General features: G+C 43.8%; 1 protein-coding gene across 2 annotated transcripts in view; it reads right to left on the bottom strand.

The window, feature by feature from the left end:
• RSU1 (Ras suppressor protein 1) overlaps positions 1-23,565 on the bottom strand; it is a 231,618-nt gene that overhangs the window by 161,340 nt on the left and 46,713 nt on the right. For both annotated transcript variants that reach the window (XM_012455961.2, XM_064368405.1), the window contains 4 exons: positions 19,115-19,235; positions 8,589-8,707; positions 6,721-6,803; positions 6,336-6,450 (listed from right to left, as the gene is read on the bottom strand). In XM_012455961.2, coding sequence (XP_012311384.1) covers positions 6,336-6,450; positions 6,721-6,803; positions 8,589-8,707; positions 19,115-19,235 — 438 coding nt within the window. The remainder of the gene's footprint in view (positions 1-6,335; positions 6,451-6,720; positions 6,804-8,588; positions 8,708-19,114; positions 19,236-23,565) is intronic.

Below are 23,565 nucleotides of genomic sequence, written 5' to 3'. Positions count from 1 at the left end.
CTCAACAAACTGACACAATAGAAAACCAAACACCTCATATGTTCTTACTCATAAGTGGGTGTTGAACAATGAGAACACATGGACACAGGGAGGGGAACATCACACACCAGGGCCTGTCGGGGGGGTGGAGGACTAGGGGAGAGATAGCAAGATGTGGGGGGATTGTGGAGGGATAGCATTAGGAGAAATACCTAATGTAGATGACGGGGGATGGATGCAGCAAACCACCATGGCACATGTTTACCTATGTCACAAACCTGCATGATCTGCACATGTACCCCAGAATTTAAAGTATAATTAAAAAAAAAAAAAAAGAAAGAAAGAAAAGAAAGGAAATTGCTGGCAAACCTCAGGCGATGCCGCCAGCTCCTAAATCACCTTCTTGGTTTTTTTTCTGGGGCTGTTGGCCTATTCTGAGGACCGGTCAAGGTATGTATTGAATTTCCTTTCTTCACTACCAATGCAGGTCTTTTATCCTCTCAATTAATTCTTCCAGGAAATAATATATAAAGGAACAAAAAAAGGGTGAAAGTTCAGTTAGTCACATGGCTGGCTGCTTTTCAGGAGGCTGGATGCTGGCTGAAAATTCTGGCCAAAAAGAGCCTTCTGCATTCAGGCAGCTCCAGAGGATACTTCAGTTATATGCATTCTACTGTCCTGCTCTAGCAGAATCAACTGCACATGTCAGGAAAAAGAGAGTAACCCCCATCTGCCTCATAAGAGAACCCCTTTTTCCTATGAAGCAAAAACACACCACACAGCTCCAGCAACGGGGAGCCATTGTGGTGCCAACCGAGGTGACCTCAGTCCCTGACTGGCCACGGATGTCTGCCTGGGAGTCAGCTCGACCCGTAAACATCCTCGATCCTTCTGGCTTCAGTGTTTACGAACTGCAGTGCTTCACAGCTCAATCTTTCACTCTCTGCAGTTACATCCAAAGGATCTCATCCAATTAGTACCATTAAATGTATGCTGATAATGCCCCAAATTATACATGCAGCCTAGATATCTTTTCTGGACTGCAGATTCTTAAACCCCATTGCCTTTTCATGAGATACCCCAAAGGCACCTCAAACTTAAGATATCTGAAACTCAGCTCAGGACGACCTCCTCTCCTCAATCCCTCTCCTACTCTTGCTATAATCTTTCCCAGCCTTCCAGTTGCTTAGACCAAAACCTCACAGTTAACCTTAACTCTCTCAACCCTCATCTAAACTATCACCAATTCCTGTTAGTCAGGCCTCTGAAACAGATCTGGTATCAGACTGTTACTTGTACCGCTACCACTACTATTTGGATGCAGCCAGAATCTACTCCCACCGGAATTGCTACGATAGTCTCCTCTCTCTCAGACTCCGCTTCCACCTTGCCCTCTGTCCTCCAGTCTCTTTTCAACACAGCAGCCAAAGAACCAGAGGCTCATGCCTGTAATCCCAGTGCTTCAGGAGGCAGGAGGATTGCTTGAGCCTGGGAGATGGAAGCTGCAGTCAGCTATGACTGCACCACTGCACTCCAGCCTGGGTGATCACGTGAGACTGTGTCTAAATAAGAAAGTTCATGCTATGCCTTGGCTCAAAACCCTTCAGTGTCTTCCCATTTCTATCAGTTTCCTTTTGCTGCTCAAACCAATGACCACGAACAGTGGCTAAAAACAACAGAAATCTCGTCTCTCAATGTTCTAGAGTACACAAGTCCACAAACTGGATTTTATGGAGCTACAATCGAGGTGCCAATAGGGCTGCATTCCTTCTGGAGGACTCAGGGTTGGGGGGTTGGAATCTGGCTGCGTGCCTTTCCAGTTTCTGGAGGCTACCTGCACTTCTCGGCTTGTGGCCCCTTCCACGAGTGACTCCAGCCTCCTGCTCCTGTCACCACGTCTTCTACCCCTACCTCTGACCCTCCTTCCTCCTTCCTGCTAGGATTACACTGGGCTCACCTGGGCAATCCAGGATAATCTCCCCATCTCAAGACTCCAAAGCCCACGGGCAAAGTCTCTTTCATGACATAAGGTAACAAATTTTCCTATTCTGGTGATTAGGATGGGAGCATCTAGGGCGGTGCCCATGTCACAGACTAAAAAGCCCAAGTTCTGACAATGTCCTACTAGTACCCATGTGAACAGTCCCACTTCCTACCTAAGCTCATTGCTTACAACTCTCTCCCCTTCACTCACTCTGATCCAGCTACACTGGCCTTGCTCTTCCTCAACACGAGCTCACCCAGGACCTTAGCACTTACTGTTCTCTCTGTGAGGAGAGCGCCCTTCTTCCTCTAAGTCTCTGCATAAAGGCACCATCCTATGAGTGAAGGGTTCTCACGTTACCCCTTCCCCAGCTGGGCACTCCCTTCCACGCTCAATATTTTCCCAGAGCTCCGAATACCACTTCTCTGTCATTCATAGTCTTTCTCTCTTTCTCTCTCTCCCTCTCTCTCTCTTCTGTCTTCTCCCACTAGAATATCATCAATAACAGATGTTCTTGTCATAATCCCTAGCAGATACCAGGGGCTCAACAAACAGTTGCAGAATAAGTGAATCTTACTTTACTTGGACTCAAAGATCTGCCCTAAAGTGGGAACTTAACCTGAATGATAAATGAATGAATGAGAGACTCAACTTCCATCTCCTCTTTTGTAGGTATATAGACTAATACCAAAGTAAGTGCTTTACTACGTAGGAACCTGACATAGCAGTTTAAGTAGCTTATTCAAGGCCACACAACAAAGGAAAAGTAAACAATCACATATTAAAACTCCAGCCAAGCCCCTGACTTTATTTTGCTGTGTCCCTGCATGTTCTCAGACCTGACAAATCGGAACTCATCTGGATTCTCCTGCTTGGCTGAAATACCAGTACCAACAAGGTTACAAGTTAATAAACTCTGGATTTATTATGAGAGGAAATTTCACAGAAGTATCTAAAGCATTTGTGTATTCAGATACGTAAGAAATTAATATACAGGGAGAGATCCTCATCCACATTTTTAAACACCTCCAAAAGCAAACCTGCAGCGTAAGCTTCAAGTGCATCGTCAGCACCCGGCACCGCCCATCAGCCAGCCCCGAGCAGCAACCAGATGGTCACCTCAGGTGTTGGGGACACAAAGAAACAAAAGATGTTTCCATCGTGGGGCACATTTACTGAGGGCAGAGACACAGGAAAAATGCAACTGGCTTGGAACGGGACAGCAATTTGTCTTGCAGAGGCCACCTCGGCTGCATTTTGGAAAGCGTTACGCAAGCCTTGCTCACACACTGGCAAAGCCCACCCAAACTCACCATTCCACAACATCCCTCCGCCTGCCATTTCCGGAGGGTGTGCCAGGGTTGTGTTTTGCTCAAACTTGAAAACTGCATTTCTAGGAATCATCTTACCGGCATATGGGTGGGAAAGAGGACCTCATTGTGATCAGGAAGCTGGTGATCCCTCAGAGGAGGGACTGCCAGGTTCAAATCTCACCTCTGTGACTCACTTACTGTGTCCCGACAGACATGTCACCAACCACCCCTCTCTACCCCTCAGTGTCCTCTCCTTGCCTCTCTAAAGTCTGCTTTTAATTCTTATGATGATTATAGGCGATATTGCAGGAAAAACACTTATTATAGTGCCTTGCCATTCAAGGCCTTATTACATACTACCTATTATTATAATAGCTGTTACTAGATTAATCTTAACTTAAAAAAAATCACCATTCAAAAATAAATAGTACATTTGTTTTAATCTTGAGATTAGCTTGTGACAGTGACTTCTATAGGTTTATCATTTACTTACAACTAAGTGCTTTTCTATAATCAGGAAAAACTGCTACCAGGCAAATGTTAAGATAAGATTTTCTACATATGGCAGGCAAAAATAAAGTCATTTAAAGCCTTCCCCCTCAGTTCTACACCTGAATAAAAATATACACGATTTGTTAATGGAAAGCTTAACAGAAATGTTGAACAAATACGACCTCATGTAGTATTCAAATAAGATAAGCAAAATGAGTAAGATTTTAAAATATATACACAGGCATGTGTAGGTTCAACTAGGCATTTTTGTGGCAAATTACCATCTGATAAAATTATTGTTTAATCTAATATCCTACGTTGCCTCACTGCTTGAAAAATGAAACAAGATCAAATGACATCAAAATACACATTTATTTTTCTGTTTCTACTAAGCATGCTAATCAAGGACACATGTCAGAGGCACGGAGTGAGTTTTACACCAAGTTACACAACAAGTCACCTCACACACAGAGATCCTGATTTAGTGGGCTGGGGAGGAAGCAAGTATTTGAGTGCTGCAGAAGCTCCCCAGCTATTACTAATGCTAACATCTGTGGTTATTAACCACAGTGCGAGATCTTTTTTTCTTTTTCCTTTTTGATAACGTCTTGTTCTGTCACCCAGGCTGGAGTGCAGTGGCACAATCACGCTTCACTGCAGCTTTGATCTCCCAGGCTCAGGTGATCCTCCCATCTCAACCTCCCAAGTAGCTGGGAACAGCCATGCACCACCATGCCCAGCTCAGTTTTTGTACTTTTTGTACAGAGGGGGTTTCACCACGTTGACCAGGCTAGTCTCAAACTCCTGGGCTCAAGTGATCCACCCACTTTGGCCTCCCAAAGTGCTGGGATTACAAGTGTGAGCCACCGTGCCCAGAGCAAGATCTCTCCTTTGACAAGAAGTTTTTTGCCTTGAAAATGTTTGCAAAAAGCATTTCTTGATTCTGTAATTCTGCTCCCAAAGCAGCACTTGACTAACTTGCAACTCAATAAAGAGAAATGTTGAGTTGCTCCTCAGCCCTTAAAAAAATCATTAAATATCCTCTGGTCTTTTAATACTAACAAGAGAGCTAAGGGAAATGGGATAAGAGGGGACCGGGCTTTCCATTTGTTCCATGAAATCATGTGACTGCCTTCCCTTTAGACTAATATGGCTGCCAGCAGAATCCTCGGTGCTGATGGGCATGCTCTGTATCTCCGTCTTCCTGTGCGTAACCATTAGCCACATCAGTCTGCTGGTAACTTTCCTAACATCCTGCCATCTAAGGTCCTTGATTCACTCATTCATTCATTCATTCATTCAGTCAGTCAATGTTTTCTGAGCAGCTACCCTAGGGAACAAAGACAAAGATGCCCCTGCCTTTCTGGGGCTTGCATCCTAATTTCTAACAAATGGCCTCTTCGAACTGCCAGACTTGTTTAAAGAACTGCTTCCTCACTGGGCGCGGTGGCTCAAGCCTGTAATCCCAGCACTTTGGGAGGCCTAGGCCAGCGGATTACCTGAGGTCAGGAGTTTGAGAACAGCCTGACCAACATGAGAAACCCCATCTCTACTAAAAATACAAAATTAGCCAGGCCTGGTGGTGAATGCCTGTAATCCCAGCTACTCAGAAGGCTGAGGCAGAGAACCGCTTGAACCCAAGAGGTGGAGGTTGTCCTGCCCACTGCACTCCAGCCTGGGCAACAAAAGCAAAATTCCATCTCAAAAAAATAAATAAACGAAGAACTGCTTCCTCAATGTGTTTCTTAAAAATGATGGTACTTTGGAGCAGAAAAGCAAATAATCAGAGTTTGAGAAAACAATGTGATTCAAAGGACTGAAGAAATTAGAGGCTAAAGAGGGTCTGCATGAGAAAAGGGAACGTCTGAACCTTTTGCAGTGAAACGAAGCAGCAACAGGATCACTGGCGTGGAGGTTATTTCTGGTGGGGAAATAACCTCCAGAGTACAACCCAGTCTGGAAATAGGAATGACCTGGCAGAGGATTAGGATTCAGCAGCCAGGAGCAGGACCAAGGAATTCCCAGCAAGAACATATTTAACAACTGCTACTACAGATGGGATCAGGAGAGAGGCAAATTTACGAATGGCAGAGGTATTAACACCTTCAAGTAGCCGTAACAACTACTTTAACTATTTGGTAAAAGTCTTTCCAGGTCAGTAAAACATTAAGGGGTTAAAAAGTAAAAGTGATGCTTAAAGTTATTAATAACCGACCAAGACCCGGAAAGCTTACACAGTTAGTCAATGAGGAGCTAGGCACGGATAAGACTCTTACTACTAATCCCATGCTTTTTCCACTACATCACGCAGGGAGCTGAGCGGGGTCATCTTTCATCAGCAGTTTCTAAGACACGGGACACTACAGCTGCAGAACACAGCACTGGGGAAGGTCAAACCTATAACCGCTGCACTCTGGTCAATGACAAACAGTTCTCAAATGATCAGAACTGGGTGCCTAGGTGGAGAGCAGTTGCCAAGAGGAGGAGAGAGGCTGTTCAGAACTGCTACATTAGGATAATTGTTATTCACGAAACCCAGAACTAAGTTCATTCATCAGCAACCTTACCTAGTTCTGGGGGCAGAACGGTGAGGCGGTTCCCCTGAATGTGGAGCTCTTTAAGCTGGGTAAGCTCCCCGATTTCCTTAGGCAGCGAGATCAGGTCGTTATCCCTAAGGCTGAGCTAAACAGAAGAAAACAAGGAGTGGGCAACACATTTTCACATTAAAAGGTGCTCCACAGAAACTCCCATCCTCTTCCATGTCCTCTCTTTCATGAAAGAGCAATCCTTTCCATTTATTTACAAGTGTCGGTGGATAAACAAGAAACACTATTAGGGGTAGTGGTTTATTCCCGCAAAACAAACCTTACTCTGGCTCAAATTGACTTGATTCTACCCCTACAAGGCTGCAGCAGTGAATTGATTTTCTAAGAATTTAGATAAATTACTTACTATCTGCAACTTTGTGAGCTTCCCGATATCTGGCGGCAGGATTTCAAAATCGTTGTCACTTAGATAGAGTGCACGCAGGGTGGCTGCAAATTAAACAGCAATATATAAACAGGGTGGCATGGAACTCAACCATTTGAGGTCTGATCAATACGAGGGAGTCAGCTTTGATTAATAACCCTGGCTTGGTGAAAAGCCTTTGACATACCTAGGGCTCCCAATAATAACAAGCAGGTCACACTTAGATTTACTGGCTTATTGTGTAGCCGGTGTGTCCAGGAAAACATCTATATCCAAGAGGACTGACGCAATTAACAACTGTGGGCACTCGCACTTTGGGGCAAAGAGTTTCAACACATTTTCAGAGAAGACTGCTATTTTTTCTCATAGATTACTTTTGATTCCCATTTATTTCTCCATGTGCATCCAAAGTAAAACAAAGGAAACCACCAGGCCACTTTTATGGATACCTACGGCAAGAAGGTTCTGTCAAGTGAATACAACTATGTTAAAATAGACCTTTTCCTACGTAAACAGCACTGTGTTAAAAATTAATGAAAGGCTTTCTGGTGATGGAGGCTATCACCACAGCTCATCAATTCCATAATCTGACTAATTATTACTACTTGTTTTTACAGCCTTAAGGACAAAAATAAATGAAGACGAAGGGGCTAAAATCCTAACTTAAACAGAATATCAGCAGTCAGAAATCTGTTCACAGTTATTACACAATGATATTATGATTCCAAACTACTGAAGGCTAAAATTCTAAAGCATCTCAACCAAAAAAGCCGAGTATGTTTTGTTTACCAGGATTTACTTATTTTTTAGAGACAGAGTCTCACTCTGTCACGTAGGCTGGAGTGCAGTGGGTCACTGCAGCTTTGAACATCCGGCCTCAAGCAATCTTCCTACCTCAGCCTCCCAAGTAGCTAAGATTACAGGCACAAGCGACTATGCCCGGCTAATTTTTTAATTTTTATTTCTTGAGACAGGGTCTATGTTGCCCAGGCTGGTCTTAAACTCCTAGCCTCAAGTGATCTTTGTAGCTCAGACTCCCAAGAACTGTATGCTAATACAACATAATAAAAACAGTTGATCCACCGCCCAAGAAAATCTTTTACAGTTGGTTTCACACACTTGAGAAAGTCATAGATAATGTACATAAGGTAAAAAGTAAAATTTTAGAGACAGCTCAGAAAACTCAGATTTTTTTTAAAGCCATATAAGTTACTATTAGAAGAAACAGAACACTCATTTAAGCGAAGCAAACCTTGCCTGAAATATTGCATGCAGTCCCAGAAGAAATCTTTGTTTTTTAATTTTCAAAAACATCTTCAGCAAGAAATTTGTTTGCATATAAAACAATAAAGTGTGTTCACCTGTGGCCAATAATTTCTTAGTGCCTGTGTGCTGGATAAATAGGTCAATAAGAGTACTTTTTAAAAGGCTGAAATTTTTAAACTCTGTTTGTGGTTTATTAATAAATATTTTATAAATAATTGGAATATTCTGGGTAAATATTCTACAAAGAATTAATAGCAACATGGGAGGATACTTTTTTTTGGCATGCTATTTAAAAAGAAAGTCGTCTCTTAGCTAAATGTGAGGCTTGATCTCATTTAGGTATATGATCTCTCTCAGAATGTTAATATGACATTACTAAGTCCACTTCAGCCCAATGGTGTCACATAACAGTATATCAAATGCACATACTGCTGAGCTACGAAGGAATATGCAAAAGGAGTCTCTAAAAAAAAATTATCTCTGTCCAATAATTTCTCTTGGAGTTTGGGTCCTGGCAAATAAATTTCACTTTTAGAACGCAAAGTACGGTGTTGAGGAGATTTATAGAATTGAAAGTTTCTTACTCAGGTAGAAGAAGTTTCCAGGAAGAGAATTTTCGTTCAAGTTGTTGTAAGTCAAGTCCAGAACCTCAAGAGCTGGCAGGGAGCCAAAGCCTCGTGGCAAAGTGTTCAGCCTGTTCATGCTGTTGAAAGAGACAAAAATCCACATCACGACACCAAAGACACGTTTATGCAGGCTATCAAGAACACCTCTGTTTCACAGGCTGAAAGCGTAAGAGAGTGCCATGATCCTCGAGTCACTTTATACTCTATTTTTTATTTTTCTGAGACACGGTCTTGCTCTGTTGCCCAGGCTGGAGGGCAGTGACACGATCTCAGCTCACTGTAGCCTCGACCTCCCTGGGCTCAAGCAATCCTTCCACTTCAGCCTCCCAAGTAGCTGGGACCACAAGTGCACGCCGTCATGCCCCACTAATATTTGTATTTTTTGCAGAGATGGGGTTTTGCCATGTTGCCCAGGCTGGATTCAAACTCCAGAGCTTGAGCGATCCTCCCACCTTGGCCTCCCAGAATGCTGGGATTATAGGCATGAGCTACCATGCTCATCCTTTTTTTTTTTTAAGTTAAAAAAAAGCATTTATTTAATACTTACATTGACAAATAAAGATTTTACCTATTTGTGGTGTACAACATGATACTTCTGACATATGTATAAGCCATCGTGGAATGGCTTAAATCACCCCTATTTAACATATGCATTGCCTCACAGGCTTGTCTTTTTTTTTGTCTTTTGTGGTGAGAAGGCTTAAAATTCACTTTCTTAGCAATTTTCAAGTCTACCACATACAGTTATTACCTGCAGTCACCACGATGTACATTCCACGCCTTGAACTCACTTCTGCTGCCTAACTAAAATTTTGTGTCCTTTGGCTAACATCTCCGTAGTTCCCCTCTCCCTGCAGCCTCTGTAACCATTTTATTCCCTGTTTCTATGAGGTTTACTTTTTTACATTCCACATGTAAGTGAGAGGATAGGAATTTTGTCCTATTTAGACTAATGATTTTAGTCAGAGAGCTTATATGTTCTTAACATGTGAAAATTGCTGATTTGTCATTTTTCTCTGATGGTGAAATTTAATCACTGTTTTACACAAAAACTCAAACCATCATGAAATATCAAAATGCTACAAGTTTTCTTGTAAAGAAAAACTTCCTTATGAATGTAGTGATAATATCTCAAAATATATACATGAAGCTTTGTAGTTTTCAGACTTTTGCTTTATTTCATTCATTCCTTTTAGGAGGAAAAATTATTTTTTTGTTCTACAACTGCTAACATTCAAAACTGTCTTCAATTAGAATGGTGATGGCCAGAGGCTGGAGGGAGAGGGAAATGGAGAGATACAGTTTAATGGGTATCGGGTTCAGGTTTGCAAGATGAGAACATTCTGGAGATGGGCTGAACAACAATGTGAATACACTTAACACCACTCAACTGTATACTACAAAGACTTTGCGTTTTGTGTGTATTTTTATCACAACTGAAACATTTTTTTAATCATACAACTGACCCTTGAGCAACATGGGTTTGAACTGCCTGGGCCCGATGACACGTGGATATTTTTCTTCTGCCACCCCTGGACAACAAGACCAACCCTCCTCTTCCTCCTCAGCCCACTCAACATGAAGACGATGAAGACCTTTAAGATGATCCCCTTCCACTTCAACAACAGCAAATGCACTTTCTTTTCCTTCTGACTTTCTTAATGACGTTTTCTTCTCTCTAGCTTACTTTATTGTAAGAGTGCAGTATAGAACACATGTAACACACAAAATATGTGTCAATCAACTGTGTATGTTTTGGGTAAGGCTTCTGGTCAACTGTAAGCTATTAGTAATTAAGTTTTTTCAGAGTCAACAGTTACGTGTGGATTTTCAACTGCATGGGGGGGGTCAGTGTGTGGCTCCCTTAACCCACATGTTGCTCAAGGGTCAACTGTGTGTGTGGGGTGTGTGTGTGTGTGTGGTGTTATGTGTGTGCACATGCAGGTGTCCTGTGTGGTATGTGGAGAGTGTGGTGCATGTGTGGTGTAGTGTGCTGCTGTGGGGGGATGTGGTGTGTGCAGTGTGGGGGGGGGTATGGTGTGTGGGGGGTTGCTTTTGCAGTGTGATGTGTGTGTGGGGTGTGATGGTGTGTGGTGTGTGTGTGAAGTGTTGGGGGTATGGATGTCGTATTGTGTGGTGTGTGTATGAGGTATGGTGGGGGGTGTGTGTGTGTGTGTACAAGGTGTGTGTGTGGGGTATGTGTGTACATGGTATTATCTGTGGTGTTGTGTGTGTATGGGAGTGTTACATGTGGTATGTGGGAGGTGTGGTGTGTGTGGTGTGGTATGTGTGTGGTGTGTATCAGGGAGTACGGGTGTGCTATGGTATGGTATGATGTATGTGTAAGGTGGGGGTTGTGGTGGGGTGGTGTGTGTACAAGGTATGTGTGTGTGCAGTGTGGTGTGGTGTGGGGGGTGTGGTGTGTGTGTGGTGTGTATCAGGGAGTACGGGTGTGTTTGGTATGGTATGATGTATGTGTAAGGGGGGGGTGTGGTGGGGTGGTGTGTGCACAAGGTATGTATGTGTGCAGTGTGGTGTGGTGTGGGGGGTGTGGTGTGTGTATCAGGGAGTACAGGTGTGTATGGTATGGTATGATGTATGTGTAAGGTGGGGGTTGTGGTGGGGTGGTGTGTGTACAAGGTATGTGTGTGTGCAGTGTGGTGTGGTGTGGGGGGTGTGGTGTGTGTATCAGGGAGTACGGGTGTGTATGGTATGGTATGATGTATGTGTAAGGTGGGGGTTGTGGTGGGGTGGTGTGTGTACAAGGTATGTGTGTGTGCAGTGTGGTGTGGTGTGGGGGGTGTGGTGTGTGTGTGGTGTGTATCAGGGAGTACGGGTGTGTATGGTATGGTATGATGTATGTGTAAGGTGGGGGGTGTGGTGGGGTGGTGTGTGTACAAGGTATGTGTGTGTGGAGTGTGGTGTGGTGTGGGGGGTGTGGTGTGTGTATCAGGGAGTACGGGTGTGTATGGTATGGTATGATGTATGTGTAAGGTGGGGGGTGTGGTGGGGTGGGGTGTGTACAAGGTATGTGTATGTGGAGTGTGGGGGGTGTGTGTGTGTGTGTGCGTGTCTCCAATGAAGTCTAAGGGAATGTTTTCTATACTATCTTTTATCCTTTTCTTTAAGCCCCTTATTTTTCTTAATGCAGTTCCCTTTGAGCATACTTAAAAGCCAACTTTTAAGAAAACTTTAATAAAAGTGGACAGATATTGAAAGGTGAAAGGGACTGTGACAATAAAAATCATTCTAGCCATTGATCCTTCTCTTAACAGATCCAGCTCGGTCCAGCCCTACCAAGCGGGCCTCACCAGAAGCAGCTGCAGGCACAGGGCAAAACCAAAAGGGAAACGTGGGTTCCCCTCTCGGGAGAAAATATCCCAGACAGATCACATCCAGCAAAACTACCTCCACGACGCTAATGCCATGACAGCAACAACCAACGTTCTCCATGAAGTCACAATTTGGGAAGCACGTTTATGTCAAGCACTTTGCTTGTTCACTCAAACTACCTTGTCATAAAGACAAGATGGAGCTTGTAATTAATGCTATGTTGAGATGAAAAACAGTAAGGAGAAAAGACTTCAGAAGTGACTGAGGAAGGTGACAGGCGTCTGGGAGCACCCTGTACCTCATGGAGGCCAAAGCCGTTCCAGTTCCTTGGGCTCTGATGCAAGGATTCTGAAAAGAATTGCAAGTCAGAGAAAGAGAGGAAGGCAGAGAGGCACACAGTAGGTGCTTCTGTCTGCAAACACTGCTTTAGGTTACCCATTTTTGAAAACTGCTGATTCCTTAACATTTTTCTCTGTAAATAAAGAAATACACTTTTACAACATTAGGTACAGGAAATCCATGGTTAGACAGGCTTAGAGGAAAGAGACATCTCACCTGAGAGAGAACTCCCATTCAATCTCCAGCCCAGAGCAGGCCTGGAGCCCCTCCACCTCCTGGTGGCAAGAATCTACTTAATTGCAGGTTCCGTTTTCCTTTGAGTGACAAACCAATACCTACAACATGTAAGAAACACAGCAGAGTCCCATGTGCAGCTGACAGCAGTAACAGTTCAGAAGAACTGCTAGCAACAGCCCCAGCTACAAAGGGGGCAAGGAACTGCAGAGACTTCTGGCCACCGCTCTGGACACCAGTCCATGTGCATGGTGACCTGGTGGCATCTCTCTCTGCAGAATGAAGGATGGAACAAGCTGACTGTTCCCACCTCCCCCCAGCAGGTGCTAACATCCATCTCAATCTATCTACATTTCCCTGTGTCAGAATTCCGTGCTCAGGGCCCCGCTTGGACACTGCCAGCAATCAAGGTTTCCATGAGAGTTACAGTGGGGGTAGGAAAACAACGGACCTTTAAAAGGTAGAGACCGCTAGGTGAGGAGTCCAGCTCCAGCACTTGCTAGCTGCGTGACCTTGACCAAGGTACTCCAAGACTCAAGCTTCTCTGAGACCCAATTTCCTCAATTGTTGGGGTCACCACCTGCAGGGGTATGTCCTGCAGACCCTGACTCGGTAATGGATAAATTCACTCACACACAGAATATAGTGAATGAGGGGGCTGGGGTGTCTGGGCCACTCACAGGTACTCAAGAAGAGTGCTGTAAAGAGATAGCAGCCACTGGCCCCAACATGCTGGTCTCTCCAGCCTTTATTCAGCACATATTAAATGACAAAAGCTTTGAGTCAACACCACTAGAGTGTAGAGATTAAAGGACAGGTTCCGAGGCCTAAACCAAACACCATTAGTGGGTAATATTCCTGGTCGACCTCCCCCGAAGAGAGCCATCTGGAATGATCAAAGGTTCATTTATAGGACCACATGGGTAAACAAGTTGTTCAGATGAACTTCCCCACATTTCCTAGATATTTCCTTTTCTTATCAACTAAAGGTAGAGGGAATAAGGCTGCCTTCAGCTGAAATTTCTATGGAAACTATGCAAACTTCTTGACCTTCCAAGAAGGTTTGTGACTATTTGCTGTGACTTTCTCTAATATTTTTCCCTTGATATTTTTGCCACCACCCTGACTGAACTCCCACACTCAACTATAAAATGAGGCTGACGACACCTTCAGGGCAGGATCACTGGGAGGATGAGAGAGAAAATATGTGAAGAACCCAGTATCCGATCCATGGCTCACATGTGGCTTCTCGGGAAATGAGAGCTGTTGCTAGAATTATTTTTGAAAACGTTTGAGAGAAAATTTTCCATCAGCCCTAAGCAAGCAAGTTCACCTCATGACAAGCCACTTTGGATGGTCCAAACTATCAAGTGGTGGTTTTCATATTTGTGCCACACTTAATCTCAGGTGACTTCAGGTTTTTAAACACAAAGCTTCACAGGGCTCAGCTATGCCAAGTGGTACCAATTGTTTGCATGGGAAGATTTTTCAAATGCATGTTGGGAGTGGGCAAATGCCTGCATATGATGGAGAAATTTATAAAACCAGTGGGTCTAAGGCTATTTAGCATCCTTTTTCCTCTTCCTCTAAAGCCTCAGAAAGATCTGTACTAATGCCTCCTTTTCAGAGCAGTTTCTTCTCTGTAGGTTGTTCTGAGCGCCTCCAGCTTCAATGAAACCTTCTTGGTTAAAGGCACTAATTTTTCTCACCTCCACAGTGACCTATTCACACACTTACCAAAATTTAAAAAAATCCAAGCCAAGCCCGGTGGCTCATGTTTGTAATCCCAGCACTTTGGGAGGCCAACACAGACAGATTGCTTGAGCTCAGGAGCTCGACACCAGCCTGGTCAACATAGCAAAACCCCATCTCTAAAAAAAAAAAAAAATACAAAAATTAGCCAGGCATGGTGGTGTATACCTGTGGTCCCAGCTACTCAGGAGGCTGAGGTGGGAGGATCACTTGAGCCCAGAAGGCATAGGTTGCAGTGAGCGTACATCACACCACTGCACTCCAGCCTGGGTGACAGGGCGAGACCCTGTCTCAACAAATAAATAAATAATCCAAATCCATAAATACTTAAGGAAAACTTCTATGTGTTCAGGAGACAAGCTCTAGAAACAAACGAGGTCAAATGTTATTCCCGAATAGTTGGGTATGGTGGTCCTACAATGAAGTGATCCTAGAAATAATTATCAACATGGGAACCTATGTGGCTTACATTTTTTGGAAAATTACTCCATGAAATAATCTACATTTAGGAATTAATAACAGAACTAAACTTTCTTTTATTTTTTCAGGTGGCCTAAACTTCGCTCATGTCTTATAATCATCAGAATAAACTGCAACTACTATACAAAACTTTGAAAGCAAATTCGGATTGATGGTGCCTTTTGGATCATGCACACAAGTGGCTTCCCAGCTCCACTTTGTGGTCTCCTGAGAGTATGCTCTCACCCTGGCTCCGTGGAATAAGGAGTCCTCCCTATAACTGGCCTTACTGTGTGAGTCTAATTCTTTATGCCATTTGAGGACACAGGTATCCTTCATTGAAACCCATCTTAGCTCCTTTCCCAAAGAACTGGGAGTTTTGTTCAAACTTTGACAACTCCATCTATGTAGCTATGTAATTGAATACAAAAAGCTTTACACAATTAATAAAGCACTGACAGCCAAAAATGCAAATAACTCCAAAGAGAACAAGAAGGCACTCAATGAAAAGGAAGTTTACGACTCTGTTCTATGGTGCCTCAAACCAAACAGAACAAAATCTGAGCTTACTATGTTCTTCCCAAACCTGTCTCCATCTGTTATATTTTTCAGCTGCCCAATACAGAAATGTAGGTATCATTCCATCAGATCAGTTACTGTCTGTCAATGTTACCACCTGCATATTCTTCATATAAAATCCCTCCCTGCCTCCAACGTCACTGTCCTAGTTCACATGGGACATGAAGTTTGTGTTCTTACTGGTCTCCTAACCTCTAGCTTACCTCTCTCTACTTTCTTCTTCACATTCATCTTTCATGGGAAAATCTCACCTCATCTCATATCTGCTACTCTGCTATGCAAATTTCTCAATGGTCAGTATAAAATTGGAGCTCATTTATGTATGTATGTATGTATGTATGTATTTATGAGACGGAGTCTCACTCTGTCACCCAGGCTGGAGTGCAATGGTGCAATTATTTTTGAGATGGAGTCTCACTCTCTTGCCCAGGCTGGAGTGCAGTGGTGTGATCTCAGCTCACTAAAATCTCTGCCTACCTGAGTTCAAATGATTCTCCTATCTCAGCCTCTCAGGTAGAGTAGCTTGGATCACAGGTGTGCACCACCATACTTAGCTAATTTTTGTATTTTTAGTAGAGACAAGGTTTCACCGTGTTCACCAAGCTGTTCTTGAACTCCTGACCTCAGCTGACCTGCCAGCCTCAGCCTCAGCCTCCCAAAGTGCTGGGACTAGAAGCATGAGCCAATGCACCCAGGAGAAGCTCATTTATTCAGCACAGAGGCCTTTCATTAGCACTTCTGACTCCGTCATTATTATAAACATTTGTTTGTTTATAGTTGGCTTCCCCAACTGTAATGGAAACTCCATCAGGGATGGATGGTCAGTAGCTAGAACAATGCCGGGTACACGGTTGGGAACTTGGTAAATCCTCATTCCCTGAACAGCAGACATCCAGGATTCCATGTCTAGCCTGACTTCTGATCTTAAAGCTGCCTGCCTCACACTTTAAACTCAACAGTGCCAAAAAACCAACAATTCCCAGGCCCCAGGAGGGCAGTGCTGTGAGCGTTTAAATATGACATTCTCTCAACCTGAGATGCCTTCCTTCCTTCGACTTGTAAGTCTGAGAAATTCTCAAGCATCGAGTCTGGGCTCCGGTGCTACCTGCTGTGTACCTGCTCCTGAAAATGTCACCCGCAGACTAAGGTGCTCCCCGTCTTGCTCCTCCCCCTGCCGGTCCACAACCACCAGCACATCAGTGACCTCCCTGGTCTGTTCCTGTTTCTAGCCAGCCTCGCCCCCATAGGTAAGGTCAGGGACCATGACTTTCACCGTGGCTCCCAGTTACTAGCAAGTTTCCTAACATAGTCACTTACACAGTCACGGAATCAATGAAAAGGTAAATATGACAATTATCATGGTAACAATAGCTAACACTAGGTACTGCTCAGAATGTCCCAACCACTGTTCCTAGTGATTGAGAGTTTACATATATAGATTATATATACATATTTCATTTAATTAACAAATTAACAGTAAGAATATGTATCTATATCTAGTTTTAGCTTCCTTCTCACATACAAATTAAAGATCAGCATAGAATAGTCTGTAAAACCAAGATATAAATGGAGAATCTTTTCATTTCTGCTTTGCCAGATGGGTATACAGGCTCCAAATTTGTAGGGGGAAAAAACTCATCTCATCTAAAGTGACGTTTCTCCCTCCTTTTAACTTCACTTTCCCTCAGACATAAGAATGACGACTGCCCAGGGATCTTACAAAGTTGGTCCCTAAGCCCAAGTGAACTTCAAAATAAGTGCATCTGACCAAGCTCCTTGTGGAAAGAATGAACTAAAAACCACTCCATGAATATCTTTTCATGACTGTTTCCTACTAAACTGGCAAATACCCGGCCAGCATCTGTTGCCGCTCCCCATCAACCACTCACTCAACTAGAGCATTCGGTGGCTACAATTTAATGAATATACAACTTCACACAGAGACTGAAGCATGTGTGGGCAGTTTCATCTGATAGCTGCACCAACAAGGATGGAATTCTGATGCCCAAGTTCCAGTTGGGGTCTATGGATGTATTTGTCTGTTCTCCCATTGCTATAAAGGAATGCCTGAGCCTGGGTAACTTACAAGAAAAGAGGTTTAACTGACTCATGGTTCTACAGGCTGTACAGGAAGCCTGGCAGCAGCTGCTTGTGGGGAAACTTTTACTCACGGTGGAAGGTGATGCAGGAGCATGTGTATTACATGGCAGGAGCAGGAGAGCGTGACAGGGAAGGTGCTACATGCTTTTAAACAACCGGGTCTCGCAGTAACTCCCTCACTATCCTAAGGACAGCATCAAGACGGGATGGTGTTAAACCATCCCCGAGAGCTCCACCCCCAGGATCCAGTCACATCCCAGGGGCCCCACCTCCAACACTAGGGATTACAATTACACATGAGATTTGGCAAGGACACAGGTCCAAACCATTATCAATGGAGTCTGGTGGAGCCTTTAGACACAGAACCATAAGGTTCTCTTCCCAGCTTGGCCGCTAACCTCAGGGGTGACCAGGAGCAAGTCTGTTAGCCCCTTTGAAAAGGCTTGGCTCGGACAGGTGCGGTGGCTCACACCCATAATCTGAGCACTTTGGGAGGCCAAGGCAGGTGGACCACACGGTCAGGAGATCGAGACCATCCTGGCCAACATGGTGAAATCCTGTCTCTACTAAAAATACAAAAATTAGTTGGATGTGGTGGCAGGTGCCTATAATCGCAGCTACTCAGGAGGCTGAGGCAGGAGAATCGCTTGAACCAGGGAGTTAAAGGTTGCAGTCAGCCGAGATCGTGCCACTGCACTCCAGCCTGGTGACAGAGCGAGGCTACATCTCAAAAAAAAACCTGCCCTCCCTACCTCACAAATGTTGGGAGGGTCAAATGCTGCAAAGTAGTTCACGAAGACAAGTTATCATTATTATTATTATTATTATTATTATTATTATTAAGATGAAGTCTCATTCTTGGCCCAGAGGCTGGACTGCAATGGCTTGATGTTGGCTCACGGCAACCTCCACCTCCTGGGTTCAAGCGATTCTTCTGCCTCAGCCTCCTGAGTAGCTGGGATTACAGGCACGTGCTACCACACCCGGCTAATTTTTGTATTTTTAGTAAAGATGGAGTTTTACCATGTTGGCCAGGCTGGTCTCAAACTCCTGCCTTAAGGTGATCTGCCTGTCTCAGCCTCCCAAAGTGCTGGGATTACAGGCAAGAGCCACCACACCCGGCCAGGTTATCCTTATTATTATTTACTGCTCCCTGGTTCTGCAGCCTCGGCTGAATCAAAACTCCTCTCTTCACCTTTGCATAAAGAAAGACAGAGGATTGCCACCTGTCAACTACAAAGAAGAATTGCAAAAGCGAATGAAGCAGGATTAGGAAATATCTTCTTCCCTCCAAGGCATGAAGTTGCTTTGTCAACTATTGGTATGTAACACAGAGAGAAAGAAAATCAACCACATTACAATCTGTCTGCCAGTTCGTGCTATGCAAATCAGTCCCTTCTCGGTCAACAGAACTGAGATAAAATTTTACTGGACACAAAATACAGTAAAAATTTAACATCCTTATTGCACCCACAATTAGCTTCTTGATGAGCTCTCAAATATTCACTAATGTAGGCCCCTGAAAGGATATATTAAAACAATAAAAATTTTTTTAAAACCCAAAACATAAAAAGAAATTAGAACTCCACTTCTGTGGAGTAATATAAATGGAATCCCTCCCCTGGCCCTGGCCGGCACTCCCCTCCCACTCTCTTCCTCTCCGTTCTTTCCACTCCACTGATACTCACCCAAGGTTCAGGTGTTTGAGTTTTTGAAGGCTGCTGATCTGTGTGGGCAGCTCCTCGATCTGGTTATTAAAAAAGTTGAGCACTTCCAAATTCTTCAGTTCTGCTATGTTTGGTGGCACCGCTATGGAAAAAAAAATGCTGAGTGTGAATCTGGGAGCCTAACTCCTAGCAAGGGATGTCAGCACGTTTTGTTTTTCTTTTTTCTTTCTTTTTTTTGTGGGGAGGGCGGGGATGGAGTCTCACTCACTCTGTTACCCAGGCTGGAGTACAGTGGCATGATCTCAGCTCACTGCAATCTCCACCTCCGGGGTTCAAGCATTCTCCTGCCTCAGGTTCCCAAGTAGCTGGATTACAGGCGCCCACCACTACCCCCAGCTAATTTTTTGTATTTTTAGTAGAGACAGCGTTTCACCATGGTGGCCAGGCTGGTCTCGAACTCCTTACCTTGTGATTCATCCACCTCAGCCTCCCACAGTGCTGGGATTACAGGCATGAGCCACCACGCCCAGTCTTGTTTTTCTTTCAAAGCAAAGAAAGATGGAAACTCCAAAAGGGCCATCGAATTCACATATTGGTCTTTTTTTTTTTTTTTAAAGTTTTTCACTTTCTTTTTTCTAAAAAAAGAAGTTGCTCACTTCTGAGTGGCCGCTGAAATGCTTCCTTAAATATGATTAGCTAAGTGCTTGGCATAGTTTGTTTCAGATGGACAATGAGGAGAGAGAACAGAAATGCACCACAGAGAATTTCTGAACCATAAGCAGCCTATAAAAGTGAATATTACAAAGCATATATACTTATAGTTGTCATACAGAATCTTATCAGTGCTGTTGTTTTGATTTTTCCTTTTGGTTTTCTTGCATTACCACCAGAAGAAAGATGGCAACCTCCAAATCCCTTCCTGGGAGATGTACACTGAAGGTGTTTAAATAACCCAGTATCTAAAGAGCTGTCCTCTTAACATTACATTAATAACAAGATAAACTCAATTTTAAATGATGAAAAATTCCACCTCCCTAGTTTCTGATTTTGGCCTCTGGAGTAATGTATCTTGATCAATACCACACACACACATACAGGTACACACACATACATACAAACAGACACTCACAAAGGTTACATCAGATTAGCAACAGATCGATACACTGTTATTATATAGAAATACAAAAAGTCAACTCAGTAGCATGCTATGAATACTAGTATGCAGATCAAAGGTGAAAATCAACCACAAGGACCTAAAGGTTCCTCCTTCCCTAGCAGGTATATACTTGAATATACAAATGTGAAAGTCAAAGGCATCTTTATCTCAAAAGCACAAACTATAAATTGGCAGCAGAAGGACCTTCCATAGACTGTAACACATCTATCTCACTTGCTATTCAATCTTTCTACAAACATTTGTATGGGTGATACACTTGGCCATGGTTCATGTAAACTCTGATACCAAGACTACCCAGGTAACTAAAAACATGAACAGGGGCCTGGAGCCCAGCCCAAGGAAGCGTGATGTCTCTTATCAGTCAGGTTTACTTCCCATCCCATCTGCTTCCTCCAGGGATGCCCCAGGAAGCCAGAAAACCAACCTGCCTGCCTGCAGTCAAACCTAAACTCAGATCCAGGAGCACTTGTGATCAGAACCACCACAAAGATGTGTGTAAAATGCCAAACATACATCTGAAATATTTAAGCAGCTAGCCATTACAAGAAGACCAACTGATAATTCCCGGGGGAACAAAAGTAAAGGGACAAGCATATTGCTCATTAGAGTTTTGGGTCATCATTTGCAGCTTTCTGAAATGTCTAGGGCATTGCTGACCTGATTTCATCTAGAGGGACGGCTTGGTGAAAGGTAAAAGAAGTGCTTTCAGCCAGGCATGTGGCTCATGCCCGCATTTTCTTTGAGAGGCCTAGGGAGGCGGATCACCTGAGGTCAGGTGTTCAAAACCAGCCTGGCCAACATGGCGAAACCCCGTCTCTACTAAAAATACAAAAATTAGCCAGGCACGGTGGTATACATTTGTAATCCCAGTTATTTGGGAGACTGAGGGAGGATAATTGCTTGAACCTGGGAGGTGGAAGTTGCAGTGAGCGGAGATTTCGCCATTGCACTTGGCCTGGGAGGCAGAGGGAGACTCCATCTCAAAAAATAAAAAAGAAGAAGAAGAAGAAAAGAAATGCTTTCACTGGAAGAATGCGGATTACTCCGAACCTGGGCACATGGTCAGAGAGCAGTGGTCTAGTGAGAGGCCTTGGATGAGCTTCTGAAGCAGCTGCTGATAAAAGAACAGGTTTTCATGTAATCTGGACAGCGGGAAGCTCCTCCACAACCCTCTTGGATAACCTGCAGGAATGCAAACAAACCCCACCTGTACAATGCGGCTGCAAATGCACATTCTTAGGTGCACAGCCCATGGAACACTTCTGTGCAAATGCATGGTATTCGCCTTTCATAAGTGATTACTAAGGAAATCACTGGGGCCTGCGCGGTGCCTCATGCCTGTAATCCCAGCATTTTGCAAGGCCCAGGCAGGTGGATTATCTGAGGTTAGGAATTCAAGACCAGCCTGACCAGCCAGACCAGCATGGTGAACCCCAACTGTACATTAGCCAGGCGTGGTGGCAGGCACCTGTCATCCCAGCTACTTGGGATGCTGAATCAGGAAAATCGTTTGAACCCAGGAGACAGAGTTTGCAGTCAGCTGAGATCATGCCATTGCACTCTAGCCTGGACAACAAGAGTAAAACTCTGTCTCAAAAAAAAAAAAGAAAAGAAAAGAAAAGAAAAAATCACCAGACTGTGCCTTCCAGGTCACAGTGGATGTCATCTTCTCTCCCAGATCATAAAGTGTGCACAGTGCCGCTGCCCACAGACCTCATCCCTCCCCTGGCCACCCTCCAGCTACCACTAAGCATTCATCTGATTAGTTCGAAGAGCAATAAAGAAAGTTAGTGAAACCAGGAGAAAATGATGATCTCAATTTAGCCACAAACCAAGAATAATGCAGCCAGAATGACTGCCTTCTTCCCGAAGTTACTCTGCCAATGCAATTAAATGCTGGTCTAAAGGTATCGCCCTTTTGACAGGATGAGAGATTATTTCACTCTCCTTGCTAAATCAGTCCAATTTAAAACCACCAATTATGCTAAATGTGATTTAGGGCTTTGTTTTGTGAACCCAAACAATAACCTCATATTCAATTTACAAAACCTCTCCCAGCCTTTTGGTAAGCATGTGAATTTTCTGTTTAAGACTCCATTCAAGCTAGATGACAAAAAAAAAAATTACACAGCTAATATTCTCCCTAAATATACAGAATTTTTTGAAGCCCCCAATCATAGTAAAAAAAAAAAAAAGTCTGAAAAAATTAACACACAGACCCATCTGGATAGGATGGTATTCACTCTCTGAACCAATATTTAGAGAACGCTGATAAACTGCACAGCACCACGCATTTTTTTTTTTAGATGGAGTCTTGCTCTGTGGCCCAGGGTGGAGCGCAGTGCCATGATCTAGGCTCACTGCAACCTCCACCACCCAGGTTCCAGGTTCAAGCAATTCTCTTGCCTCAGCCTCCCCAGTAGCTGGGACTACAGGTGCATGCCGCCATGCCTGGCTAATTTTTCGTGTTTTTTTTAGTAGAGACAGGGTTTCACCGTGTTGCCCAGGCTGACTGCAAACTCCTGAGCTCAGGCACTCCGCCCGCCTCGACCTCCCAAACTACTGGGATTACAGGCGTGAGCCAACACGCCCAGCCAGCACCATGCTTTTCACACATCTCAATACTTCGGGGATAAAGTAGGAGAGGCATGTTATTTAAAGAAAGTAAGTTACAAAAGACAGGGTATCAAAGTCAATCAACTGAAACAGGCGCAGTGCTTGGAAAACAAACTACTCCCAACCAAACTGCCTGGAAAAAATAACCAGTTAGCAATATGAATTGTGCTATGACCGAATCATATACATACGTGGCGGGAACAATTTTAGCTATTCCAAAAAGGCCACTGCAATATTTTACCGGTCAAAATATTTGACTGGAATTTTCCAGGTATTTATAGGATGCATGAGCAAGAAGCATTTTAAAGCCTAACAGTACATGTCAGTACATTTACCATGCCGTTGAAACGTTCCTTTTTCATCAGTCTGTACAGCTTCTGACCTATGACCCCAGCTGACCTATGACACCAAAGAAACTGAAGAGCACCGTGGTCCCTGGCGCTACAATGCTGTGTGTGCCCTACTCAACTCATAACCTCTCTGGGCCTCTGTAAAATGAGAAGGCTGGACTATGACCATTTCCAAGGTCTCTTCCACCTCATTTTAACATTCTAGGATTCTAAGAGGAGATGGATTATGAAAATCAATGATATGGCTTTAAATAATTCAGTAAGTGGGACCTTCAATTAGGAAGCTTAGTCATGCAGAACTTTGCTTCTGACAAAGAATTGAGTATCAT

This window comes from Aotus nancymaae, unplaced genomic scaffold (assembly GCF_030222135.1).
Source record: "Aotus nancymaae isolate 86718 unplaced genomic scaffold, 86718_ANA_hifiasm-v0.15.2.pri h1tg000077l, whole genome shotgun sequence".
Classification (NCBI taxonomy): Eukaryota; Metazoa; Chordata; class Mammalia; order Primates; family Aotidae; genus Aotus; species Aotus nancymaae.
The sequence above is the reverse complement of the archived record's forward strand: the minus strand, read 5'-3'. Positions and strand labels throughout refer to the sequence as shown.